The 27245-nt window shown below is 41.6% G+C and overlaps 1 protein-coding gene across 2 annotated transcripts in view; it reads right to left on the reverse strand.

Annotated features, from left to right (window-relative positions):
* The window catches only part of mcu (mitochondrial calcium uniporter), a 55653-nt gene that overhangs the window by 25710 nt on the left and 2698 nt on the right, over nucleotides 1-27245 (reverse strand). The window contains exon 2 of one of the 2 annotated variants that reach the window (XM_063491271.1): nucleotides 4609-4719. In XM_063491271.1, coding sequence (XP_063347341.1) covers nucleotides 4609-4719 — 111 coding nt within the window. Of the gene's footprint in view, nucleotides 1-4608; nucleotides 4723-27245 lie in introns of both variants that reach the window. The other variant, XM_063491270.1, reaches the window with a different exon arrangement.

Genomic DNA, 27245 nt, shown 5'->3' on the forward strand with positions numbered 1-27245 from the left:
CATAGAGACAGAGCGAGTTTCGAGCCTCTGCTTCAGAATGAAACATTATTCTTCAAGGATAAAGGCTGTTTGCCACATCTGCTGAGGAAGTTCAGTGCATCATATAAATACAGCAACAAACAGGTTTTATGGCTCACTTTAAAATACACCTGCCTCCCTCCAAAAAGGACAGCCATAGTTTTCAGTCAGTGGCGATTTCTCAACCCCTCGCCTCTCTGATGCAAGCCTGTACACTGAGCACTCTCTGTAAAAGGCTCTTGAACTACACCCACCTGTCAGAGAGGAAGGTGAAGATTACTGATTACACCCTCTTACAAAATGATTGGAAAAGGCAATAAATCCTTGAACTGAACAAACAACGTTTTTTTGTTGTTTTTTAAAAAAAACTGGTCAAAACATGAAAAGGACACATCTATTCGACACAGCTTTGCTATAGACATGATTCAAAGTGAATGATAAATGTGACTTGCTTAAGAGCTCTGCAGACTGCAGTCAGAGCGACACCTTCACTGCCCTTGCCGTATGCTACACCTTTACCAGCTGCCATCCTGATGATTGCTGCCTTCCCCCCACCCCCCGAACATTTTCTGCTTCCATCTTTTATCCATCCACTCGCGTGCCCTGCAGTTTTGAGCTCATGAGCTGAACTGGCAAGGCTCAAGTGAGGAGACAGCAACTTGTTGTCCCCCCCTCCACGACACCGCCCTTTTAGATTTCTCTCTTCGCGTGTCTGCCTGACATTTGACAACTTTGTTAAAACTGTCACGGCTGCCTTCCGTAGGAGTCGAGTCGCAGATGGATCGAGAGGTCCATGCATGAATGGCGCTGCTGTACACTGCTTTGTGTGTGCGCGTATGTAGCTGTGACCCATCAGGGCCTTGTGGGAAGCTGCAGCTAAACTGAAGGATGCCAAAGAACGGCAGAGCGAGGAGGGGAGGGAGGAAAGGTGGAAAGAAAGAGAGAGAGGGCTGGCTTAGCTAAGGAGGAGACAAGTGCCTGTGCTGCAGCAATGCAGGAGCGAGGGAGAAAGGTGTCAATGAGATGAAACAAGGGGGGGTGGGGGTGTTGACTGATAACAGTGCAATATACAAACGGCAGACAGTGCAAGCAGACACTTTTAGAGCCGGTGTTATCAAGGCTAACAAGTTTATGCAACCTGATTTCTTGTGCTTCTTTATAGCATCTCTGTTTTGCTGAGGTTTCCTTGTTTCACTACGGCTCAGGCAGTATCATCCCTGGCTCTACCTCGCAGAGACAACAGGCCGTAGCAAGGCAAACACTCCCTGCTGGGCCGTCCATGTCTCCTCCCTCCCCTGCCCTCTGAACAAACAGCTGTCTCTCTTGAGGGTACATGGCAGGGAAAGGGACGCTTGGGAATGGGGACTAGCTCCCTGTGAGCTCTGTTGCGTCATTCTACAGTGAACTTGCTAATACGGCCCGCTGCTAAAGCTGTTACTTTCGAGGAAGGCAAGTTGTGTGTACTGTGCACTGCTCTCATTGCCTTTTCAAGTGGCCCATTGCAGCAAAATGTAAACAGGAGTCCAAGAGAAAGCCTCGGCTCAGTTTTCATTGTACAGCCACCCCCACCTTGTGCAAATCTATGCCCACCCTTCTTCATTTCATACAGCCCAATGACACATAAGCACAGAGCACAAACAAAGCACACTGAACATACATTTGCTCCAAGTAACAGCATAAACACACACGCAGAAAAGAGGGGGAGACGAGCTAATGCGCTGCTATTTGTTGCACAAGGATTACAAGCACTCAAGGAATAAATATCCTGTTCTCATCATAAAAGTTTTATTCCATGCAAGGATAACGTCGCAGGGTCAAGAGTATTTCCTGGTGAAAAAAAAACAGACGTTTAACTTTGAAATGATCATTTTTACATAATGTATCTGTTTTATTGGATTCTTGCTGGATCTTAGTCACAGGAAGACCAAGTGCAAGGAGTTGGAGATGAGTCGAAGGACAAAATAGCAAAGTTGAAAGGTCACTCTGTCAGATCTAAGGACTGTTATATTTTAATTCAATTCAATTTAATTGTATTTTATTTATATAGCTCCAAATCACAACAGCAGTCACCTCAAGGAGTTTTATATTGTAAGATAAAGACCCTATAATAATACAGAGAAAACCTCAACAATCAACAATCACCTGATTGTTGATTAAACCTCTGACTTTTAATGCCGCAGAGTTCAAGCTATCCAACAAAAGTTTCACTTGTATCATTGTGTCTTTTTCCCCCCTGCATGGTTCAATAAACGGATAGCAAACAGTCTATCAAATTTATAACCGAGGAAGAAATTTATCTGGTATTGATATCACGCTACTGAGCCCGGCAACAGACATAAACTATAACAGACTCATTCAATTTCTTTCAGATTAAGTTTGTTATCTTGCAACGCTCAAAATACCAGACAGCTTAGCTGATTCAAACATAAGCAAGTAAAGTTTAGGACTATTGAACTGTGCTGAAGAAAAGAAAAGAAAAGAAAAGAAAAGAAAAGAAAAGAAAAGAAAAGGCCTCCACAGGAGTATTAGACAGATTGAGAACTTAACTTTAAATCTGTGTGGGATCGCAATCTGAGATGTGAATCATAATTTTCCCAACGGATTTAACTGAACACATACAGCATATGGTTGCCTGGATTCAAATCCTGTCACTTTAACTTAATGACCAATAGTCCCAGCTGATTAAATATCCACATCCTGCATTTGTGTTGTGTGAAGTTGAGATGTTTGGACAGTGCTGTTATTTTTCTCTAAAAACTATCTGAATGACAACAGACCCGTTCCTCATTATGACTAAAGAGCTATGCACGAATGCTATTTTACAGATAAAGTATTCAGAATGTTCATTTCCTGATTAGCTGGTAAAGACCAGGTTTTCCTATCAACAGTTAACACCATGATACCCACACTCTGGTAGAACGTGTGTGATGGGGAAATTAAAAGGAACTGTACAGGAAAAACAGCCAAAGCCAAAAACTACAACGGACAATGGACTGAAAGCAAAAACAAGATACCGCTCAAACTTCCAGGTCATGATAGTATATCACAAGCCGAGCACAACTATGACGTTTGAAAGCAGACAGCAATCTTCAAAGGAAATGTGAACAGTTCCCCCCAGTAAATACTGTATAGTATTTTTGCTTGACATCTCAATCCCTCGTCTGTATTGAGCCTCGTGCCATAGATGGACTCCATGTCCACCAACTTGGACATCAGCTGGCAACTTTAGTCCTTGTTCTGTTCTCTGCTCTGAGCAGGAGGGTCACTGAAACACAGAGGCAGCAGAGCAGAACAAGGAAAACTGTCACCAGCTGCAGTCCAAGATGATGGAGTTGAAGTGCGCCTGAAGAACAAAAGATTCACTACAGAGGGGATTGAATCACATAGAAGACTGCCACAACAGCGACCCGAGCAGCCTTCAGGTAGGAAAACATGAGAGGACAGGTCGGGGCAAGCTGGGTAGTAGTGACTGAAGTTTTCACGTAAAATCTCCATCTGCAGTGAAGCTCTAACCACTGTTTGCAGCGTTACCTTGCACACAAAAATAACCATCGAGTTTCAGTTTCCGTAGTTGTAGCACGAAACTGGTGAAAAGTTTTTTGATGATTTCACATCAAAGTCAAATGTCACCGACATTGTTTGCCCGTTCTCCTCTCTGATGTGGCACTCTCCATTTGGAAAAGTCTCGGTGCTGTTTGTAATCTAAATGCATACTTGTCAAGATAATGATATGCAGGGCGTAATAAGGTTTGATAGGAAAACCGGCTTCGTGCGGCAGCTCACGCTGCTGCTGTCAACAACACTGAATCAGAGGGTAAAAACCACTGTGGGGAGGTTGTTTCGAATGGTGGGCTTCTACTGGTGAAACCATTTGAATATATTTTTTTTGGTGACCGCTTTTAGAAAGCCTGATGTCCAGTGATCTAATCAGCCTTCAAAGACTTCTCTCAAAATAAGAGCTATTTAACGGAGAAGCCTTTGAAAGATGAAGAGGGTTGTTTAGTCTTGACATCAAGGAGACGCAGGTAAAATGAAAGAACTGATAACTCCTAATCCAGAGAGTGACGAGCAGTGAAAGACTGAGACTTGATGGGAAGAGTAATTATCATGCATGTCGATCTAGACTAAAAAAAAAAAAGGATGCTGTGCTAAATGAGGTGTTTAGCACAAGATTTTATTCTATCAGCATTTACATGATCACTAGAAACTGAACTAAGAGCTGATATTAAAGTTTTACTAACGGAGAGCTAGTAGTTTCTCAAGGTTGGATGACGCAAGTTACAATGACTGGCAATATTCAGCCAGCCAATATCGATTCAATATCTACAACAACCTGAAGTCTCAGTTGCATAATGATACAACCATTTCCTGACCGACCTTTACAAATGACAAGTGCAATAGGTGATGAAGGTGTCGGGAAGTGCTGACAACGCTAAACCCAGCTGCTGTCAAAGGCTGCCCACATCAATGAGCCAGACACAACTAACTATGGATTTCCTCTTGAGGCCAAGTGGCCCAGAAATCAATAAGACAATCTATTGTTTTCATTTCCTTTATAATACAGATGCACATGCACGCGGACACACTAACCTGTGGAGACAGGGCATTGGTAGGCTGGGTGAAGAGTGTGGAGTGGGTTGCTGACCGTAGGCCATGTGCTCTCCTGACAGTCTGATGGGGGAAAGGAGCAGACAGTACGTCCTGCTGAAGAAAAGCCACAAACAGACACAAATGTCAAAATAGGAGACATCATCATCAGAGCGGGGATGATCAAAATGCAACCCCCCACGAAAACATCCACCGTCGTGATCAGTAGTGCATTACTGTGAGCTACAAAGAGGTTTAAAAGAAGCAGGTATGAAAGTGGTTCCATTTTCTGCTCGTTCAAATGTGGAGGGGGATATTTCCTCTTTGTGGCAAACATTCAAACACACGGTGAAGTGAGGAGGTTACGTGTGCAAGAAATATGATGTGAAACTTTGTGTTGCACTTACTGTATGCATATAGACTGCATGTGTGTGAGAAAGTCTCTGCTGCTGTAGCTGACACCTAGAGGTAAAAGCGCTTACCAAACCTAAACCAGGATTAGCAGCAACCTTCTTCTTAGGTTGTGCACAAGTTGACTATTATTATATTTGAGGAAAAGTGAAAAATACGCTAGATTTGAGATTTGGGAATGTGATCTCTGTGCGATGGTTGGGAGGGAAAAGGCAGATTTTCAACGCACATATTGGTAAACACAGGCAAGTCAAAAAAGAAGCACACTCTTACTGCTTCTCTAATTAAGAGGGTAAGTAGCACCCAGGTGCTAATAATCAAATGCAACTGATTAAACCTGTAACCCCAAGTGTACCATATTTGGAAAAATGCTGGATCTAGCAAAAAATATACAAATGAAGTCATTTGAATTTTCTAGCAGTTATTTTATGTTTCAGGCTCTGCAGGGGTAACTCATCATCAGCAAGTGGGAACATGAGACATTTTAGCAGTTTGCTAGTCTGTAGCGTGTGTTACACGATGCCTTCCCGAAATCTTCCCAAAGGGGGACATCCCAGCAAATTTACCCCAAGGTCAGACCATGTAATGCTTTATAAATTGTAAAACAATAAAAATAAACCTAAGAGCTACATGTCAGAGTCTACAGGCCTTAGTTAGCATGTTAAATCTTAAAGCTCATGACAGTACAATTAGAAAAAACAGAGAACATGTTGCCAAAAGAACACCTCTTTCCTCTAAAAAGAACATGGCGGCACAGCTTATTTTTGCAAAGTTACATCTGAACAAACCACAAAACTTCTGGAGCGATGTCCTTCAGACAGACGAGGCAAAAGAGGAGATGTTTGGACACAACGCACAGCACCACGATGAGTGAAAACGAAACAGCATTTCAACACAAAAGCCTCACACACACTAAGTGTGGTGGACGCGTGATGATTTGGGCTTGTTTTGCAGTCACAGGACTGCTCAACAGCTCAAAGTTCCTCTATATTCTATAGTGAAAATTGAGGCCATCTGTCTGACAGCTAAAGTATGTTTGAAATAAGGACAATGATCCCCAGCAGATCGAAAAAACAGAATGACTGAAAGAGAAAGGACTCAAGGTGTTACAATGGCCAGCTGAAACTGGTTGAAATGCTGTGTTGGGACTTCAAGAAAGCTCAATGAACTGAAGCAACGCTGTAGAGAAGAATGGGCCACAACAACAATGTGAGAAACTGCTAAACACATATAGGAAATGATTATATAAACTTATTGCGGCAAAAAGTTACCACAAAACTGCAGGAGGAGTGCTGAGAACACGTATTTTCTCTCCACATTACTGTATACACACAAATACATATCTTATCTTTGTGAGTTACTAAACAGGAGAGTGAAGACGTTTTTGGAAAACAGAAAATAGCAGCAGAAGTGTGTGTGTGGGCAAGTGTATGAAAAAGTCACAGTAGACTGCAATGACTAAAATACTTTCACCTTCAAAATGCGCACTCCGATATTTTGTGCCTCCCAGCACTAAGGAACGATTAGGTGGAGATAAAATTGTGCAAAAACACTGAGAGTGCACCGACTTTGCCCACAACAAATATTAACTACTCGTTTTTTACCCACAGAAGCAGACGCGTTACATATTGGCGGCTCCAACCAGCTCTAAGACTTCCACACTAAGCAGTAACAACAGAAAAAGGTCAGGTGTGAAATGCACCCACTGTCACCGTTACGTTTGAAAAGCAGAGCCGTTAAAAATAAAACAGGAACCAAAGATGATGTGCTAAACTGTACTGAAAATGGAAAAAAAAAAAAAAAAAAAAAACAGGCAAAAATTAGATATTTTTTTTTGCACTAACACCAAAATAAAAAACGTCAATGAGTGCTTCTAATGTCTTTACCTCAAACGCCTGGATCTGTTACAAAGAGCCAAAACTTGCATCTTTAATCAGACTATAAGCAACAATTAATGAGTTATTTCCTTAAATTTAAGGCACTATATTAAAGGGGCCTTATTATGGTCACTCTAATGCTGTAATTTTATTCTTGGACTTTACAGAAGTAGTGTAGTATGATTCATAGCTCAAATAATCCTCATTATTTTAGAGTTCATCCTCCGTCTGAAGCCATTTTAGCACTATTCCCTGTACCTTTAAGCCCACTTACCTCCAACAACCCACACCTTACATAGGATTTTAACAGGTGGGTGGGGTTTCTGTATTCACATTCACTCTTACTTATGCATGTGATGACCTCATTTAAAATTTTTGCCCATTTTTAAATATGTGCATCCACCACTGCACCACCAACAACAGAAAACAATGAAGAATGTGAGAGTTCTTCTGTAACTATATGGGAACCTGGCTCTCACTAAAGGTAACAAAATCCGCCTACTAGCATCTAACAATTGTACACAAACCAAAGTGTGAAAACCACATAATGTTGTTTACCACCTGAGAGTGGCATCAGTATTCTCACATCCCTTAACCTCTTAACGCACTCCTGCTCGGAGCCGCACAAAGTTCGACCATTTCTAAGGATTTTGTAGGACAGGTGACACCTTAAAACACAGCCGTCACATTCACACAACAATCACAGTGCAGTGTTTCTGGACAGAGGAAGGAAACACACAGAGTCAGAAGGACAGCATGCCAGCTCCACACAGGGAACACCCGTGTACCTGGCAGGGTGCGCTGACACAACTAACCAATCTGCCAACCGACAGCCCAGTAAATGCAACATTAACTCATCAACACCTTACCCACAGTAATCTACTTCCCTAATACTGCAATACCTAGACGCCTCTGTATTGCAGTAATTCTTTAATGACATACGTACTGAGTTTTCTCAGCTATCAGCTCTCTAATCCACGCCCAGGTAAATTACATTGAACAAGCAAAGATGGGGCCTGGATTATGCCCATCTGAGTGCCGGGGTAACAGTTATGCATCATATATCATTACACAAGGAACACTTTAGGAAATTAAATCTGTAGTGTCTCTTCGATGAATACATCCTATGAAAGAAGAACGAAAAAGTGAGCTTGCACACTTGCAGAGCATCAGGACTAGTCAAGCTCAAGCATAACACATCCTTGCCAAGCTGCTATGATAACCAGCACTGATCCCATTTTTTTTCTCCCCTCCAGCTCTCAGCTTCTACGGCAGTAAACAAGCAGATTTAATTATAGAAAGGACTGCGGAGGACAGTTAATGAAAGAAACTTTTCTTGACACAAGTCTTTTCAACATAAATCGCAACTGAGTATTATTACCACTTAGGAGACCAACGTCTGCAAGTGGTCATACTTGTAGGAACGACCACTAAAAACCTTTAGCAAAGTGCAATATCACAGCTGCAAACACAGTGTCCTCAACATGAAGATAGGAATGGACCTTGGTACCAAGATAGCACGCTGCAGAGGGATTATTGCCTCTTCCTTATCTGTGACAGGTCAGGCACACCACATTAACTCATAGGAGGAGCCTATATTCATGACTCCAGTGCCTATAAAAAGTGTCCATGAACTGCCAAGAGAGTCTCCCCTGGTCTGTTAGTGTGGAGGAGGAAGCGTATTTGTTGAACTGTTGGTGCTGTGATGTGGGATTTTCAATGAAGCAACTTCTCTGCCAAGCAACCAAACTGACTCATCCTGGCAGCGAATTCAAACTGCAGTAATACAGTTACAGAATAATACGCTTATATTGCTCAATCCCCCGACCTTCTTTTTTTGCAAGAATTACACTGTATATTAACACTCAAACAAAATACTAAACAAAATAACAAGTCCAGCCCTCGCCAAAATCAGCCGCGGGAAACAAAGTGCAGGCTATTGCTGGAACAATTAACTCCCTTCTATTTGTTTGGGGCCAGATGACTCATTAACCCACCAAGGTTTCAGACGTACTGCACATTAATCAATATAAAAGAGGACACAAATCCAAAAAAAACAATGATAGCCCCAATGTAAGGCCAAAACCACACCATATTAATTTCCACAGATAGATATTACTGCAACTGAAACTATGACAAATGTTTCTTCTCATTAATGCGGCACGATATATGAGGCGTTTCTCAATGAGGTTGCTGTGACCTCTCTGCACTACCCGGCCTGCCACCCACAGAAAGGGAAGGGGTGGGTCGGGGGGGCGGGGGGGCGGGGGGGGGGGGGGGGGGGGGGGGGGGTCCATCTATTTCTGTTGATTAGATTGCCACTGAGGACGACAGCTGCTCTCTCTAGATACTACCTACGACAAACCGAGAAGGCACGCACACTCAAAACACATCACTTTGTCCTCCTGACACAAACGTCCCCAAGCTGGTTAAATCCCAACACTTTTACTCGTAGATAAAACACAACAAGCTACAAACAAGTGAGAGGAAAGGCCTATTTTCTGCTTACAAAGCAGCAATTTCAGTGTGACAAAAAAAAAGAAAAAAAAAAAAAGGAAGTGCATCTTGTTACCCAGCGAGCAGAAAAGCAGATTTTCAAGCATTCACTCCAAACTACAATGAGGCGTATGTAGCTCTGACTTGCTTTATCTGTGAAATGATAATAAACACTTTATTTTGTCTCAATTAGGGTGAGAGCTGTTGCATTAAAATATCCAATATATCAATGGAGAAATGATGTCTTCCCTTATAATGAAAAATAAGGTAAGTACTTATAGATTTTATGGATCTCCTTTTTTTACAAACAAAAACAAAACACAGCAGTATTGCCCAGCAGTAGCACAAGACTAGCATAAGACGCTGCTAAAAATTAATAGATGTATTTAGAGTTCAAAACATAGGCTCTTTTTTTGGGAGTGATTTTAGATATAAAATAGCATCTCTGCACCACATCATATGTGACACATTCGAGACTTGCTTCACACATTTTTGTCCCAGCATGAAACTAAGCGGCTGCTGCGTATTGATTTACTGATTGATTTATGGCACGGTGTGTTATGAGCTTGGAGCTGCTGAGGGACCAATCTGCACTGATCACAGATGTGCACATCAAACCTAAACTCTGGCGAGCAGCTCAGCTCTCCGTTTCTGCGGGTAACTCCAGTCACAACAGTTGAAACTGGAGTTATTATTAGCTTTGCATGTTGTCAGTCTCCCGTGCTATGACACCCGGGTGCTGCCTGATCTGCAGCAACTCACACCGGAGTGTTTACATGAATTCTGATCCAGGGCGAGACTCCAGAAATCTGTCACCTCTGCACATTCCCCCATGCATGAACTGAGGTGATTCCCAGAAACTCCAATTCTATAATTACTGTGTTCTGTAGGGGCAAAAAAGAGAAAGTGTATGCACATCCAAGCTCAAACAGCTTTTAGACTGAAAACCATCACAACATGCTGCAAAATATGTCTGCACAGTAATTGGCTCCAACCCAACAATTTCATTCCTCAAACATTTTTTGCAAAGGCAACACTTAGATTGTGTTCTTCAAAGGAAGCATCAGACGTTGTGCTTTCAAAACAGTCTACCTAAGAGCCAATACACCTCAACAACTAGAAATACTACTACTAGAAATACACACAAACACAACCTGCATGGAAACATTTCATAATACTGGCATAGAAAAACTGATTCAGACTCGTACCTGATACTTTACAAAACAACCAACTGATCTAACAGTCTATTAAAAAAAATCACTTCCTTACATACAACCTGCAAATTACCCATTTAGTACTCAGTGACATGTCACGTATAGCTTTTAATAAACAATGGCCCTTCCCCATGGCTTTAACAAACAGGCCAGTTACAGTAACAACAACACAGGCAGACTGGTGTCCTAACAAAATGTGCCCAAAGGATGCTCAAAGACTCCTTGGGGATAACTTGTGTATGCTATTTATTTCTAGTGAGCTGAGTTAACCTCTAAGGCAGAAGACAAATGGAAGGCATGGAAGAAACCCTATAATATCCTCCAGTCCTCATTTGCACACAGCTATTTAATATAGTAAACTGCGTACATAAAGAGACTGACATGCAGAGTCTGTTGTCTCTGTGCATTAGTTTGCAATTCTGCTGTCAGCGTGCAATCCACATGTGCACCTTTTTAATGATTCTGCACTACAATATTTTGTACGATTTAAAGGAATCAATCTGATCTGTCCCATCTCTCCTCGTTCCCTTGTCTTCCTCTCCTGCCTGGTTCAGTGAGCCTCTCTAGTTCTCCAGCACCAGCGAGAGAAAGCCAGCCAGCCTTAGGGAGGATGGAGGGCGGTGGTGGGTTGCGCTGGCTACAAGCAATAACTGGGCACCAAAAGGAAAGATGAAGTGAGCGAGATAGGAGACGAGAGGAGGAGGGTTAAATGAAATTTCCAACACATTAAGCACACCCTGTAACCCAGTCCTTGCACATGCAGGGTAAAGTGAGGTAGGGGCTGCTGAGCGACCGCTGGATGGTGAAAGTAGTTTATAGCTAAGGAGAATTGATTGAGTTACAGGGGTTCCCTGGATGATCTGTAATGATACACAGCAACAAGAAGATGCTCAAGGATAGACGGTCGCTGTATCCAGGAAAGAAGAGAGGATACTAATGACTCAAGAAATCCCTTCACAGACATGGGAACATTTAGGAGTGGGTGATGTAGCCAGGGGTTTAAGTTAAAGTGAGATTTGGCGATTGGGGGAGCCCTAAGATCGGGTGCAGTGTTGTAGCATGAAGAAAATAATAATTCCCATAATTATTTTATGAGGATGCAATGAGCTGGCCTGTGTTGCCTGTATTCACTGCTCTTTTTGGGTTCAGCACGGCGAATTCAACACGAAACTTTGCAACTTTACATTTGCACCATGAACGCCTCACAGGGATGAGAAAAGGAAAGGGATATGGATGAGGGTGTCTTTATTTTCTTATTACTAAGCAAGTATCGCCATGCAAATGCAAAACATTAACTCGTTCAACAGTAACCTCCCTATCAGATTTCATCACTCATAAATTGAAGGTGCTGGAACATCATTCTGGTCCACTTTAACCCCCTCATGTAGCCAAAGGGGCAATGATGCCTGGTGGTAGAATCACAGTACAGTTTTAAAATAAGGACTAATCACAACCAAACTATTTTAATTTGTCCATCTGTACTTAATTAAAGACAACACAGCATGACTAACCCAGTATTAAAATACCAGCTGACCTCTTAATGAAGTTAAAGCAAACTGACAAACAATAGCTCCTTTGAGCTTTTAATACTCGACTTGTCTTTATCATTCTCTCTGACACTAAGCTTATTGTGATCTATTTGCGTCCTTTTGCACACTATGAAGTGTGAGCCATGGGTTTCAAAGGTAAACACTTTCCATTTTCTTTGGGATGTTTCCATTTAAGCGGCTGAAGAAGTCTGTGCGTTCCAGATAACATTCATCTGCTGAAGCTCTGATGTGGAAAAGCCATTTCCAAACAAGGTATCTGGCAACAAGTCATCGTCATCTGTCCATCCTTGCTTTGTGTTAAATAACAACAAAAGAAGGAAGCCGCCGTCCAGTGAGCGTCACCCTAAACACTTGCTTAGTTTCTGTGCAGTGTGAAAGTTTAAACAGCACAGTTGATGCAGTCAACAATGTGTTTGTCAGTGATATAAGATCATTCCACTGGCTAATAGCAGGCACACTCAGAGTGAATCGGACTAGGCCTGTTCTCTCAAGGGCAGGTAGACTTTTTTGTGTAGATGAACGTGTGTGTGTGTGTGCGTATGTGTGTGCGTATGTGTGTGTGTGTGTGTGTGTGTGTGTGTGTGTGTGTGTGTGTGTGTGTGCACATGTGGTTGGACAAAGAAATTACCAGAAGCACGCCGCCAGGTTCTTCCAAAGTAATATAAACCAAACAGACAAGGAGAAGGCTCCAAGGTCAGTGTGTGGCCTAACTGACAAATGTGGACGCTCACCTGCAAATGTATGGGATGCAAACATGCACTACCCCCCCCCCCCCCCCCCGTCATTTATTATCACACAGTTTGTGTGGGATTAACACATCTGGTTCATGAAGGCAGTGTGTGCAAGAGAGTGAGGCTGACAGCTCAGCTTCTCCAGCTGCAGCAGAGATGAATGGGTGGGCCTCAAAACTGCCTTCATTCATAATGGAATACGGCAACAAAGCAGCTTCAGCCCCAGGTGTCTCGGGAACTATAAGAGCAAACTAAAGAACGGAGCGCAGGAGAGACTGTAAGACAGAATATCCAACACAAAATATATTCCTGATTTATCGCCCCAGGTGTTACCTAAATAAAGCTTAGAAGGGCAGAGAACGCAACACCGTAACGTTGTTGGTATTGTTGGAGAGCTGGAACGGCCTGGAAATGTCAGGACATACGCTACTGACTTTATCACACTGTTAAAGCCCTTACTAGTCATTCTAGCTTTTAAAAAGGACGTCTTTAAGCTTTAAAGACAAATGATTTGAAGATGGCATAGGAAGGATATAGAAATAGGGCGCAGCCAGTGGATAGTTGGAAACCACACATGGAAATGGACTGTAATGTTTGTATTATGTCATACAAGATACATGCACATCCTTCTACTTATGATCATGACGCTTATGATCAGCAGAGAGTAGCAATGTGGGTGTGAGGGGGAGGAAGCACATGCACCAGCGAGAGTGAGATGGGTCGAACAAGCATCAGAGAGGAGAGGGAAGATTCTGTGTGTGTTTCTCCTCTGCATGTCTTTTAATGTGTGGTTGTGTGTGTCTGAGTAATCACAACAAAAGAACTCATTCTTAGCATCAGTGAAATCCACAAATAGCAAGAACCTACTGGCACTGAATAGCTGCGGCAAATTATAACATCAGTACAAAGGAGGCCACATTTTACATTTTCTTGAAATCCATCAATCAACACCAACACTTACTGTTTGCACAAGAAGTTACGAAGCAAAATTTAGCTTACAAGGAGTAAAATATGGCTTACATTTGAAGGCGGGTTCACAGAGTACTGCAGAAAGTAGCTGCTTACCAGAGCTGATGTAGTAAAGGAACACAGGCTAACTGCACACCATGGCTTTGCAGGTTAATTCTCTCAGATAACCTTTGAACTTCTGCCTGTACCACCACTTATTTCAGCCTCCCAAAGAAGAGTCTGGGGAATGGCAGCACAACACTGCAGCTGAAGCAGCTCAGGCGTGACTCCAAGTTGAGCCTGTGCTGTAACTCTAGTCAGTCATATGAATCACATATTTAAGGGCTTGCCATTTGTTTAACCTGAGGCTTACATAAGACAGGTTCGGTTGGTTCCCCGTGGGACAAATTTATACTTACACAGGATGACTAGAGCCTGAAAAAAATGTAGAAATTTTCAGCAAATTTTCCCCATTTCACATGTCTTGCCTAGTTATGCACACCTACAGTAAATTCAGAATGAATAACCTTGTAATGACTGGTTTTATATCTACTATGAAATTCAAAATGCTATGTTTAAGGCCACATAGATATTTTTCAAATCACATGGTTAAAAGCTATCCTCAACTGTGCAAACGTTTTAAATCTGGCATTAGAAACTGTGCAAATCCTTTACATCTGCAGGACCACCCACCGTTTCCACCCACACCACTTGATTGAAGGACCTTCCCTTCGCGCTACACCCTTCAACTCATTAAACCAGATTTTAAGTGTGGAATTATGAGGTGAGCTTGTATATCATTTGCACTGCAGCCATTACTGTACATTAACAGCACACTGCAATATTTTGGCCCTGGTAAGCGATGCGATAAATAGCTGTGAAAATACTTTCTGTACAAGGACATACTCCTCTTTGTAAATACAAGGCTGATGCATTTGATGAAAAACAAATAGTAACACACCATACATTTTTACAGTATAAGACTATTTTTTTCTTCATCATAATGTAAATGTATGAGTTGAAATCATTAATTTAGAAGATTTATAATTGTTTAGTTCAGTTAATTTGTGTTTAGATTTTGACTTTTGTGCACAAGTTATGTACATTTAAAAAGATTTAAATGGCAATGGCTCACAATGACTGAGACTCCTAAGGGAATTAATCAGAACTGGCCAATGTTCACTTTCAGCATAGCTACTAAAATGTTAAATGTCATGGCATTCCCAAAGTTTTTTTTTTTTTTTTTTTTACAAAGCAATAAATATCTTGTTATGTTCAAGAACAAGAGTAAACTGAATCCAGGGTACACAGGCTAGTATAAGCAGCTGTATTTTACTGCTTATGAAAATTATAGGAAGAAAATTATTTTAACACTATAAATGCTGTCAGCTGAGAATACAGTATTATATTCAAAAGGTATTGTACAGAACAGACCATAGTTTTTGGGTTGTTTTTTTTAAGAAACTATTGTTGTAACAGGTGCACTCTAAAATAGAAATTTTGCGCTGCCAATACCTACAGAGCCATTTCTTGCAGTGGGTATTAGATATCATTCATGCCAATTCAATGCTTTGTGCTGCTCCTTGACATCAAATATTTGCCATCAGCAAATTACTGCCAAGCATTTATTTTGAAAGAGCGACTATAAGGGTTTTTCCCGTGGCATTTCATCAAACTAGATTCAGCTTTGCATGTTTCAGCACCTGGAGTCATGATTGATATAAATAAAAAGATAGAGGATTTTTTTTTTAAAATAAAGGTTCATATTAAAGGTCAGCTGAGCCTAAAACCGCAGCTTTTATTGTGCCCTTTTGTTAAATTTAATACTATAAGCATATAATAAGCATATAAGCATATAAGCCATTATTCTAATCAATGAATTCCAGTCTGTTTGAAGTATTTCTGAGGAAGCACACTGCTGAAGCTGACCGACTCTGACACGCTTACTGGCTTAGATACGCAAAAAGCATTTTGGTGTGCAACAACATGTCAGCTAAATAAGACAGGAGTCATGAACCAAAAAAAACAAAAGAAATTGTGACTCAAAAGATTTGATTTTTTCTTCTTTTTTTCCCCTGTAGCTTTTTTGTAAAAAATAAAAAAATAAAAAATTGTTAAAAAGGGAAAATGAAAATGAAAAGAGCCAAGTAATCGAGTTGTACAGATGGCTTTTCATTTTGAGTACATGTCTTCACTGACAGTATTGTACTGCATCTTGCTGGATGAGATATCAAAAATAGAGAAGCTATTATTCACAGGTAGGAGGGAACAGAAGACTGTGAGGTGGATAACCTTCAATCCTCTGTTGGAAAAAGGACATTATCATGGTGCAAAGGGTTACCCAGGCAACAGCAGCACCAGGACTTTCAAACATCTCCAGGAAACGGTATATACCCTTCTCACACGCAAAATCAGCCTGCTGCTCTCATGCACAAACTTTGTGGCTTTGACTTTTTTTTGTTTTGTTTTTTTAAAAAGATTAAAATCTCTTGTAATCCCATATCCACTGTAAAATAGCAGTATTTTAGGCAGCTCAATACATTGTAACATTAGAAACACTGCCTGCGGCTGAACACAAGAGTGAAACTGCTTGTGTTAAATATCGAAAAAAGGAGACACATATAACTCTCACTCTCACTTCTTTGTTTCCTTCTTCTTTCTTCTCCCTCCAATCCCTTTTCCTTACACGCAGTTCATGTCCAGGCTGGGATTTCCCCAGGGTTCCCCTTAGGACCCAGGCCGGTAAAGGCTCTGACAGTGTGAGATGAAAGCTCTGCTGGAGGTACATACTGATCCACTACGATGCCAATCTTAGCTTTTCTGCCTCCTCATTTCTTAGCTATTTTCCCTGGAAAAACAACCAGGCTGATGTCAGGAAACCATCTGGTTGCACAATAAGCGTTTGGTCTTGTTTGTAAGCAGTGGCTATGTAGACGAATAAATCTGCAACGCCACTTTAACCTGTCTTTGATGGGCAATTGCTGTCTCATTTCTTATAATAGGGACATCTGAAGGCTCTTCAGCAGATGGGCTGCAAGGCAGGCAAAACACCAGAGAAGACACAGAGGGCAGTGTATGAGCTGAATTTTTTCCATACTAGGAAGTGCCCCACCCACACTTAGATCAATGCCCCAGAGACAACAGCTACACTCAATGGCTGAACAAGGAAACAGTTGCAGCAAAAAAGATTGGAATAATTGAATGTAGCTGCCACACGCTGGACATGTGGCCACATCTAAATACCTTAACAACAAGATCATGGATCATGTGATCAAGGAGCACATTCATGTTCCTTATACAGGCACTTTGTGGGTCCAGAGATTCCAGCGCTTTCCGGCGCTGCTCTCAGAGTCTGGTCTATGAAAATACGATTTTTATCTGTGTTTGTCTTCCCACACATTTTGCATGCAGGGAGAAAAAAGAAGCAAAGCAGTATTTGCTTTGCACACCGTTTGTGGATGTGTCTGTGGTAGCCGAGTCATACTGTTGCAGACTTTGCAAAGTCCACATGTTGTTTCCAAATTAAAATGGGGATAGTGCTTCAGCTGAGTAACGAGCTTGTGTAAAACCGGCTTCCTTTTTCTGCTGTAACTGTCCCAGCAACAATACATACTTTAACCTTAGATCATCTACAATCCCTTCACAAAGAGCCTCTAATCACAAAGTGCAATGCAAACTGTCTCCATGGAAATACATTTTCCAACAAAGTCTGCTGGCCGCCATCTCCTCAATACTATTTATAGAATGACCACTAGCTAGCCGACAAAAGATGAGTAACAGTGTAGTGAGAATGGAAATGTCTCGTATCTCCACTTCTCTACACTGCTTGGGGTTTTTTTCCCCTCACAGCCTCATTTCAAAACAAAGTCTTTAAACGAGCGTTCACACAAACAGCTGACTAACACTCTCCAGCCTCACAAGAGGAAAGCAGGTTTTATGTGAGTGAAGTTGGAAGACGGTCGCTTATGTGTTGAGAACCGATGCGAGGCAGGCAGGATGTGCACACATGCACGACAGCAGACAGCAGAGTGCAGACAGAAGGCAGCGAGGGTCATCGCTAACCTCCTCTGACAGAAGGTCACGGGACTCACAGTCTGCTGCTTTTTGACCTCCGTGTGTGGAATAACGATGAGAACACCATGAATGTTTTTTAAGGTCAGCAGCTTCTACTTCAATGTACATCAAATGTCTATGACATATATATGTGTGTGTGTGTGTGAATGTGGGGAGCGCACAGTTACATGTGTATATATTCCTAAACATTCCCTTCCATGCCTGTCACAGAACAAAGTGCTGGACTAGCATTGCATTGCTGTAGCAGACACAATGCACAGCCTGATCCCATCATTTGAGCATCTCACGGGCCTCTGCATCTCTGCCTTTAACAGCCACAGACTGAACACACTCTCAGAGCTCGAGGGAAAGGTCTTCTTGAAGCGTGCAGCTATTGCTAATTAGCATTAGTCCGCATGAACATCACACATATTATTACCACAGTGCAGCTGCGCTATAAAGAAGACAAGTTCCTGCAAACAGCATTGCATTAACTTAATGACCGAAAACAACAATTACGAATGTCGGTTTTCATTGGCAAACACAGTTACTCAGCGACAGCTAACAAGACTTGTTGAGTTGCAATTCTTTTATTCCACCGTATCCGAGGTGCTGATCTACTATTAAATGCTCCGTCTTGAACTGACGGCCTGATACTGCTGTCAAGAGTCAAAAGGTAAAGCGCTCTTTTGATCCAAAGTACTAAAGCATTTCTAAAAAATTGGCCTTGCAGTCAAAGGCATCATCAACAATGGATTATAGCAGCAGAGCTATTTACATAAGCAATTCACTCAGTGCCCTGCTTCCCAGAGGTGCCTTTGAGAAGAGAGAAGATTGTATCTCTCACACGTCGTCTCCTCTAAGTCCTCACTGACTTTTCCCATAGAAGAAGAGGACAGAACACCCTTTTCTAAAGCAGCGCACAGGATTGGCGAGTAGACCATGATGCACTGGCCCATGAATCTGAATCAGGTGACAATATACATGCAAGGCATGTGCCAACTAAGAGTAATTTTTGAATGTATTGATTCATTATGGTCATTGTTTCAAGCCAATGGTCAGGACTGCTTTATAGTGCTTTTAAATTTACAAAGTTTTGTATAGTTTATGCACACATTAAATGAAAAATTCTAGACAGCGCAATAAGAAATGGTGTAATATGACATTATATATTATTAGAGCTTCTGCTGGAAATGCTGTTAACCCCAGCGGCTTCAACCAGCAGGGGATGGGGGTGCGGGTGGGGGGGTTAATGCTGCATTCAATTAATGTTTCAGCCGCTATAACACTAAGTGTGCGGCACAGACAGCATAATGGAGCTGTATTGGTCTAGGTGCATCTCTGCATGCACAGTAGGGGTTTAGTTCTCTCTGTACCAGCTAGAAAGCACAAAATCACTGTTAACACTGTTCTCATGTGTTAAATATTGATCTAGCAGGAACATAGACAGCAGCTAAACAGGTGAAATAGTATTAAATTATAACATTTGCCTGGTTCTGTATTCCTATTATACGCTTTTTTATGTTTTCTATCTAAAAGGTTTCCATCTAAAAGAAAATTACCTAGTGTTTTTCAGCCCAGTGGGATATCAACTTGAGCCAGCCGGGCCATCGAGCTTGTAAAACATTGCATAATACAAAGTTTTCGACAAAGAACAATCTCATGTTACCAGCACACTTGAACAGCTACAGTGGACTGGTTTAAAACTACGCAACAATTTCAACATTTTCAAAAGCGCAGTCATTCTAGTTTAGCTGTCTTGCAACTGTGACACCAATCCTTACAAAAAAAACCAAAAAAAAAGATCTGGTTTCCAGTCGTGCTCTTGCATTCACCTGAAAATGAATACCTGAAATGCAGATATTGGGGACAGTATGTCATCCATATTACTACAAACACTATCGCTGAGCTGATAATACGCCAATCCCTCAAAAGAGTCATTCATCCAGCGAAAAGGAGACTAGATGGATTAATCTGAACGGGATGTGGTCAGCAGTGAGGGTACATGAATAAATCAAAAACACTCAATAGTGTTTAATGCACAGTTTATCAACAGCAGCAATACATTAACGCTTCTCTGACTCATATATAGTGTGATATTATAATTTCGCCATATCTCACAGGCCCCGTGGCACAATATCATCATAATAAGATTACCAGGTCAAAACCTCATGATCACGCAGAAGTATAGAGCACCATTACAGTGACCCTGTTGGTTTGAACGAGCCTCTAAAACCCCACCCATAGTGTACCACATACTTAACCCCTCCGTGTTTTGTCTCATGTCCAAACTACCTCAGTTCAGCCCTCTGGATCAGTTATGTTTAATCCACACGCATCTCCAGTCATTGACCCACTAGTGCTGATATAGGAGTTAATTAAAAGAGACAAGGCTCAAAGCTCAGACTCTCGATTCATTTAAAACAAGCAATTAAGAATTCAGAGGAGAGGGGCTTCTATCAGCAGGAAACTGTTCGAATTAGGGCTTGTGAAGCCATGCGTGGACACAAAAAGTAACACAAAAAAAATAAAATATGAGCTTAGGTTACTAAGCTGAACTTGCTGTGTCCTGGTGAAGATATATTTGTCTCTATCTGTTCCAGCCTATTATAAATATAACAATGGGACTTGAGGGCTTGGAGTCCATTGTTGGACAGAGGTGTGCATCTTTGTTTGTCTTCTCCATGGTGAAACCCCCATGTGTGCGCTTGTGTCTACCATGGCACCGGTACAATCTGGGTAATTACAGTGCAAACAAACTGGGCGCCAGGCCGAACAGAGAGTCTTGCTTTATGGGGCTCATTGACTCCCCGGATGTGCTCAGACTCTGATCAATCTCAGCTGAAGCTCACTTCTTGACTTCTAGTGGTGTAATGGGGATGTCATAAGCATCCTTCACAAAACACAGGCGGCTCATTTCAGACAGAGAGCGGGCTGGTGGTGCAAAAGCAAACGGGGCCAGAACTGAAGTTTGCGAGTCAGCCCTTTGGAGCTCTGGGGGAACAAGTATTAAATTGTTGAGTAATTAAATCAGATTTGGCAATTTAATGCATAATAACATAAAGCAAGCTCATTTTTCATTTGGTGCAGACTTCTTTCCTGCTCGTGCCTCGCAGAAACAAATCAGAATGAACGTTATGGCACCCCACAGTTCTGCTCTCACACGCTAGACATCCTTTTTCTTCTTTTCATTCCCATCACGTGCTCACGCATGCAGATGGCGATAAAGTTGCCATCATGGTACTTATTCCAGCAACTATCTAGCTAGTGCTACAAAAGAAGAGCAAGCACAAATGAAGCTCAAGAAACACACAAGCTGAGGACACGAGAGGAAGATGAGATTATTCTGAAAAGTAAGGACTTCCGCAGCCTCCAAATCTATTGGAGTCCACAGTACAATTGATTTAATATGAGATAAGGACTGATTTAATATAATAAAATAATACTGTACAACATTCTTGGTCTTGTTTTTTTGTTTGTTTAAAATCATGTGAATCTTGAAGTGTGCTTTTAAAGCACTCCTCTAAAAATAGTTGTATTTGTGTAAACAAATAGACTTTTTACATAATCTTCCCTGCTAGAATATTCTTGAGGACGACGCACATCAAATCTGAGCGCTTCTTTAATTTGCTTTTGGCCCAAAGCATGAAGTATCAGTACATGATCGGAAGTCTACAAAACTCTGTTCTGACGGCTGTGGCTAATGCATGGCGACCGTGAGGGTAAAAGGAGCAAATAGAGGCAATGCTGAAAAGAAACAACAACCAGCAGACTGCCCGTCATCACGCCACACTAAGCCACCATGAAGAGACAATTTCTCTTAAGTCGACACGCGCTACTACTACCCGCAATGACCTCGACACAAGGGTGATGTCACAGTGGCCCTCATATCCTGTTTAGCCATGACTGGTGAAGGCCTCGCTTCACTAGTAACACAGCACGAGCAGGTTTTGTCATACAGATAAACTCAGAAACACATGCAAATTTCCCCCCAGCAGTTCTAGGTCCTGTGCATCTCAGAGATCAGCTGGCTTTATCAGAGGAGACATTGGCTCACATGCTAAAAATCACCAGGACAAAAGACGTGCAGCCAGCTCGAAAATGTCAAGCTCTCGTGCCATTAACCCCGAGCATCGATCCAGCAGGAACAAAAGGACTGCTTATGAGCTTGTGCGAGTGTTTGTGTGTGTGCCGTCGTGAGGGGCCCGAGCAATTAAGAGTGCTATTAGCCTTGTTTAAGTTTGTCGGGATTCCACTTGGAAAGTGAATCCACTGAGTCATTTGTACGCCTTAGTTGGCTTTCAAGGGCTGCCTCCAAAATCTTTTATTCTATTTTGGTTAAACTATAACTTAAAGGAGCACAACTGTGCAGTGAATGGCCAGTAATGTACTACCTATTCCTCCAAGAGACTCTAATATATACATAAATAATTTACAAAGTTACTATGCTCAAATCAGTTGTCAGGCATGTAAAATGTGCTACTTTACCAATGCATGAAAGAGTCTGTGTGGAAGTGTGCATCTAAAGCTATGCAAAATAAATTCTGAAAAGGTACCCTGGAATTCAAAAGTGCTTCCAAGCAACAATATTTTTTGTTTTATTTATACATCTACTAGTTTCCTGGAAACTGGATAATGATCTTCTGAGTAAAACTCCAATTTCAAAGCAAAGACGGTTCCAGAGTTAGACACATGCAGGAATCTTTCCAGTTCTGCTGTCAAAGTAATGGGAAAGCTGTAAAGGGAAGCAGCTAGTTTCCCTTCTGTGAAATAAAGGTGAGCCTGAGGCCAAGGGAATCCTCACATCATAGATTCCCAGCGTTCCTCTGAACCACTTTCCAAACGTTACTCCATCAGCAAAGCGGGGCTCATTCGCACATGCTTCCATTTGTAATTAAGAACTGCCTCACAGTTGACAGATATCCCAGTTTCTTCTTTCCTGCTGCCTGTCGAGCAGTCGCGATTCTCCTCTCACCACCCTGGTTATTTTCTGCGTTTCACTGAAAAACTGTAATTTCTAAACCTGTCATTTATAAACTCTAGAAAGAAATACTGGGCAGGCTCGGCTCAGAGAATCCAACAATGACTGGCCTGAAATGAGAAATTCAAGACACAGGAAGCAGCTCTGAGACGTTTATACTCCATGGTCATATGCAAATAAAAGTCTTGCAAAAGGAGGAGAAAGACTGCACTCACGAGGTGCAATTTACATCCTAATGAAATGAAAGCACCCACGACTTTTTTTTTTTAAACTCTTCTCTTTTTTTTCTTTTTTTATTTAATTGTCACCCCAGACTGTCAATGTGTCTACACAACATCCATCCAACTCTGCAGCTGCTCTTAATTCACCATGAACTTGAATAAACGATGCTATAACCAATCAATATTTCCTGAAGGAAAGGTCAACCCAAGCTGTATTTTCCAGACTCTTTATAGTTCTTCTGAACTGGTTTGTGACAGTTTGCAAATGTCCAGGTAAGAATTTACCCCGGTTACGCATGACGATGCCATGAAAATGACTGTGGACAAAGCAATGATTTCACTGCAGCAAAAGTGAAGTATAGGCTAACAAAATGACGGGACAACACGCGAGTCTGGAAACCGTTTCCCATAACTGTCACATATTTTTGACGAATTCGGGTAAAGCCGACCTTCACACAAGCTAAATCTGCCCGGTCTAATTTACACTGCTCATTTGGACCCAGCATTCCCACTGATTTGTCACAATAATGAGACCAATCTCATAACTAATGGCCTGAAAGGCAGGGCAGCTGATGACCTTCGGGCTCTAGTAGCAACCTGCCCTCCTGGCAGAGGATGCCACAAGCCCCCCGATCTGAGATGAGAGAGGGTAACCAAGCGTTGCCTCCATCCATCATCACATTACGCAAGTTGGCCTAATTTAATGTCCTTTTCAGACCTGACTGCAGACACGCTGGGCCACACAGAAACATGGAAAGCAGCTAATTAGTCTACGCCAACAGCAGAGGTTCGCCAGTCATTTTCCACTTCAAGGATGAAATCCCATCCGGATTACTAATGAGGACTTTGTCCATCACGACAGTCTCACCCGTTGCAATGCCAAATGTCACCATAATGAGGCGATAACTGAAGCATGCAGATCCTCGCTACAGTAAGGTGCTGGATCATTAAAATAATAACTGCACGGTAAATACAAAACAGGAAACAGATCAAGTGCTACAGTAGCGACCACACTCGCTAAATACATAACACAGCAGACAGCAAACAGGCTGCAAATGATTGGAGCTCCTCAGAGCCTCAAAACTGTTTTTTTTTTTCCTCTTTATGCCGATGAATTTGCTAAAGTTCACCGTGTTTTTTTAAAGGCAGTAATGCACAACGTAGTACTTAGAAAATTCACAGCTGGAGTAGTTAGAACATTAGGCACACACGTTTCTACAGCATCCTTCTAACAGGACTAACCTACCTACAACTGTATTTTAAAGCAATACTTTCCAAAAATGAAGCCAGTAAACTGTAGAGAAATTAAAAGAATATCTTAAGTTTCTTTTTTTATATTTACAGAATTGTATTTATTATACTGCAAACAATGACATACATATGTAATGTTACACAACTTTTACTGCATGTTCATATGTGTGTAAATAGAGCAGTGAGAACACAGAATGAAAATCCCATGTGGGGCAGCCCGCAGTGGGTTAACAAGGCAGAGACAGCAGACAAAAAGAGAGCACTGGGTGATTTCTCTGGGGCGCACACAAACCTCAGAAAGAAGAAAAAAAAAAGTCAAACACACTTCTTGCTATGGGCCGTGTGCCTGTGCTCTCAGCAGCTTATGGATCATTAAGGGCCAGTGAGCGTCAACTAGAAAGCAAGTTTGCTAAAAGATATGAAGCAGTATGAATGAACACAGCGGGTGAGAAGCTTCGCCTCCTAGTGTGCACACAGGTACACGTGCACTCACCCACACAGACACCAAACAGCGGGTAAAATAAGTATTGGACACATCACAAATTTTCTTCTAAGTGAACACATTTCTAAAGGTGCTTTTGACATGAAATTCTCGGCAAATTTTGACCAGTCAAACTCTCCTGTCAGTGTAAATAAGTTTAACTACACATTTAATCTATGAAAGATTTTGATATAAGAATAACAAGTGCAAGTTCAACAGTACATCTCAGTTTTTCTGAGACGTACTGACGTTGACGTAGCATTTCTTCATCAATCTGATGAAGAAATGCTGCTTTGGGTTTAAACTGTAGGAAAAAATATCTGGAAAATCTCAGAAAACGTTTCGTTAGCTTTTGTTATTTAATTGTTTATCTATTACTTATTTACTTTGGTTCAGTAAGAAAAGCTGAAAAACACAGTTAAAAGTCTAAAATTTATATCATCCCTCACATTTTCCAAAGCTGCTCAGCTGACCAAATTGGAGTCTTTGGCTGGTTGATTCTGGCCCCTGGGCCTTATGTTTGACACTCCTGTTTTAGCTGAACCGTTTCACAAACTTGTCGACCTAACTGTAACAGATACAGCAAGTCACCCTGCCGAAATCTGTAGATGGAAAAAAGGCCCATCCGCCACATAACTCCTGAACCACAGCAGACCCTGGAAATTACTCTGGCTACCACTGGACAGGGTGACCGCCACCAGAGCTGACAGGAGCTCTGTCATTACTACTGCCGCTAAAGCTATCAGCTTTTCATCACCGTAATAAGATGACAACACACACTTGTCATTTTGTCTGGTGTTAAGATAATCCATGATCTTTTCACGACACTGCCACGAAATGCCAGGAAAGGTGCTGCAGCATGAGCCTTACAGACAGGAAAGAGACATAAGTCTGTACTGCCTGAAGCTTCAGAGCGAGTATGCGTCCACATTCTGGTGTTATGAGTTACTGAGACGCATTTAGACCCAGCCAGACTAGTTCATGTCCCTGGCAGGATATAACCCACAGTGGTACCAGTTTACTGTCATGTCAGCTTAATAATTAACACCCTAGATACATTTTGCTTCAACTAAATGAGGAAATGCACCTCTTTGTTTTCAGCTCATCTCTAAATTAACTCTTTATCTTTTATTAGGCTACATGCACTTTTACCTCAACCTTGAGTTAATGCACTAGTTTGATTTTAAGCTGGCCCAACAAATTAAACTGTTGTGGGTGCTCGGCTTGGCCTGATCTCTGGATTTGTTTTGATAAAGACGCATGATATATACCCAGAAGCCACTTTTGTTCTAAAAAAAAAACAATCAAGAGATTTCAGGAAGTAACTAAGAACTTGGTAAATATCGTTTTGGAATGAGGAAAATCTATTTAGAGGAAATCCTTTTCTGTCAATGTGGCATGCTGTGTATTTTAACAACATTTACTTCTTCCCCGCTTTATTTGTTCGTTTAAATTGGCAGGAAGAGTGGATGGCACGACATAACAACTGGCACAACCGGCATGTTATTATCTGGTTTACCTATTTCGCCCTTTCACACAGTGTTGCTCTGTTAATAACCAGATGATTTTTGGACAGATTTTATGCAAACAAAAACAAAAAACCTCAAACTCTACATTTAGCACAAATACATGCAGATCACAGCTTGGAACAATGTCTATACGTTAGTGGGTAGTGAATCCAGTCACAGTGTCTCAAGACACCTGTTTGACAAAGATAGGTTCCCAGTGAATCGGGGTAAACTAACATGTCCGTCTGGCAATACAAGATTGGTTGCCTCGTTGTTATTTCCTGTTCATTACTCTGAAGCTCACTATCTAAAACTCATAAACACTGGAGAGCAGGCAGTTGGTGCTAGTGATCTTGGCTAATCAGTTTTTCAAGCTGACGATAGGAACAGATATGGCTTAGACTAAAAGTTGAGTCACACTGCAAACTTTTAAAACAATCTTGAATACAGCTAAACCAATAAGAGCACTGCTGACGGTTCTTTCAGATTCTTCATATGGCAAATGTGTTGTATGACTTGCTTTCATGTAGCTTTCTGACATGGTTTCACTTCAGGTTTTTAGGTTTTTGGGTCATCTATGATAAAACTAAAACAGGACTTTATAAAACTGAAATCACTTAGCGTCATGATAACCGTCACTTACAAAGACAATGAAAGCCCTGCGAGAAAACTCAGATCAGCTTTCTCACCCACTCACCCAAGAAAAACTCATCCCACTAAAAACGCCCCTGTGTATAGATAGTAATCCAATATCAGCTATGTTGACCACACATTATTATCACTTCTCTCCTGCTGAGCCACCGGCCATGATGTGATAACATCCGAGAACAGAAACGAAGGTCATCGTTGTAAAAACCCAAATGTCATAAACAAACGGTCTCTGAATTGCCATCAGTTATTTTTCACACAACATGGGGT

The sequence above is a fragment of the Pelmatolapia mariae genome, linkage group LG13, assembly GCF_036321145.2.
Source record: "Pelmatolapia mariae isolate MD_Pm_ZW linkage group LG13, Pm_UMD_F_2, whole genome shotgun sequence".
NCBI lineage: Eukaryota > Metazoa > Chordata > Actinopteri > Cichliformes > Cichlidae > Pelmatolapia > Pelmatolapia mariae.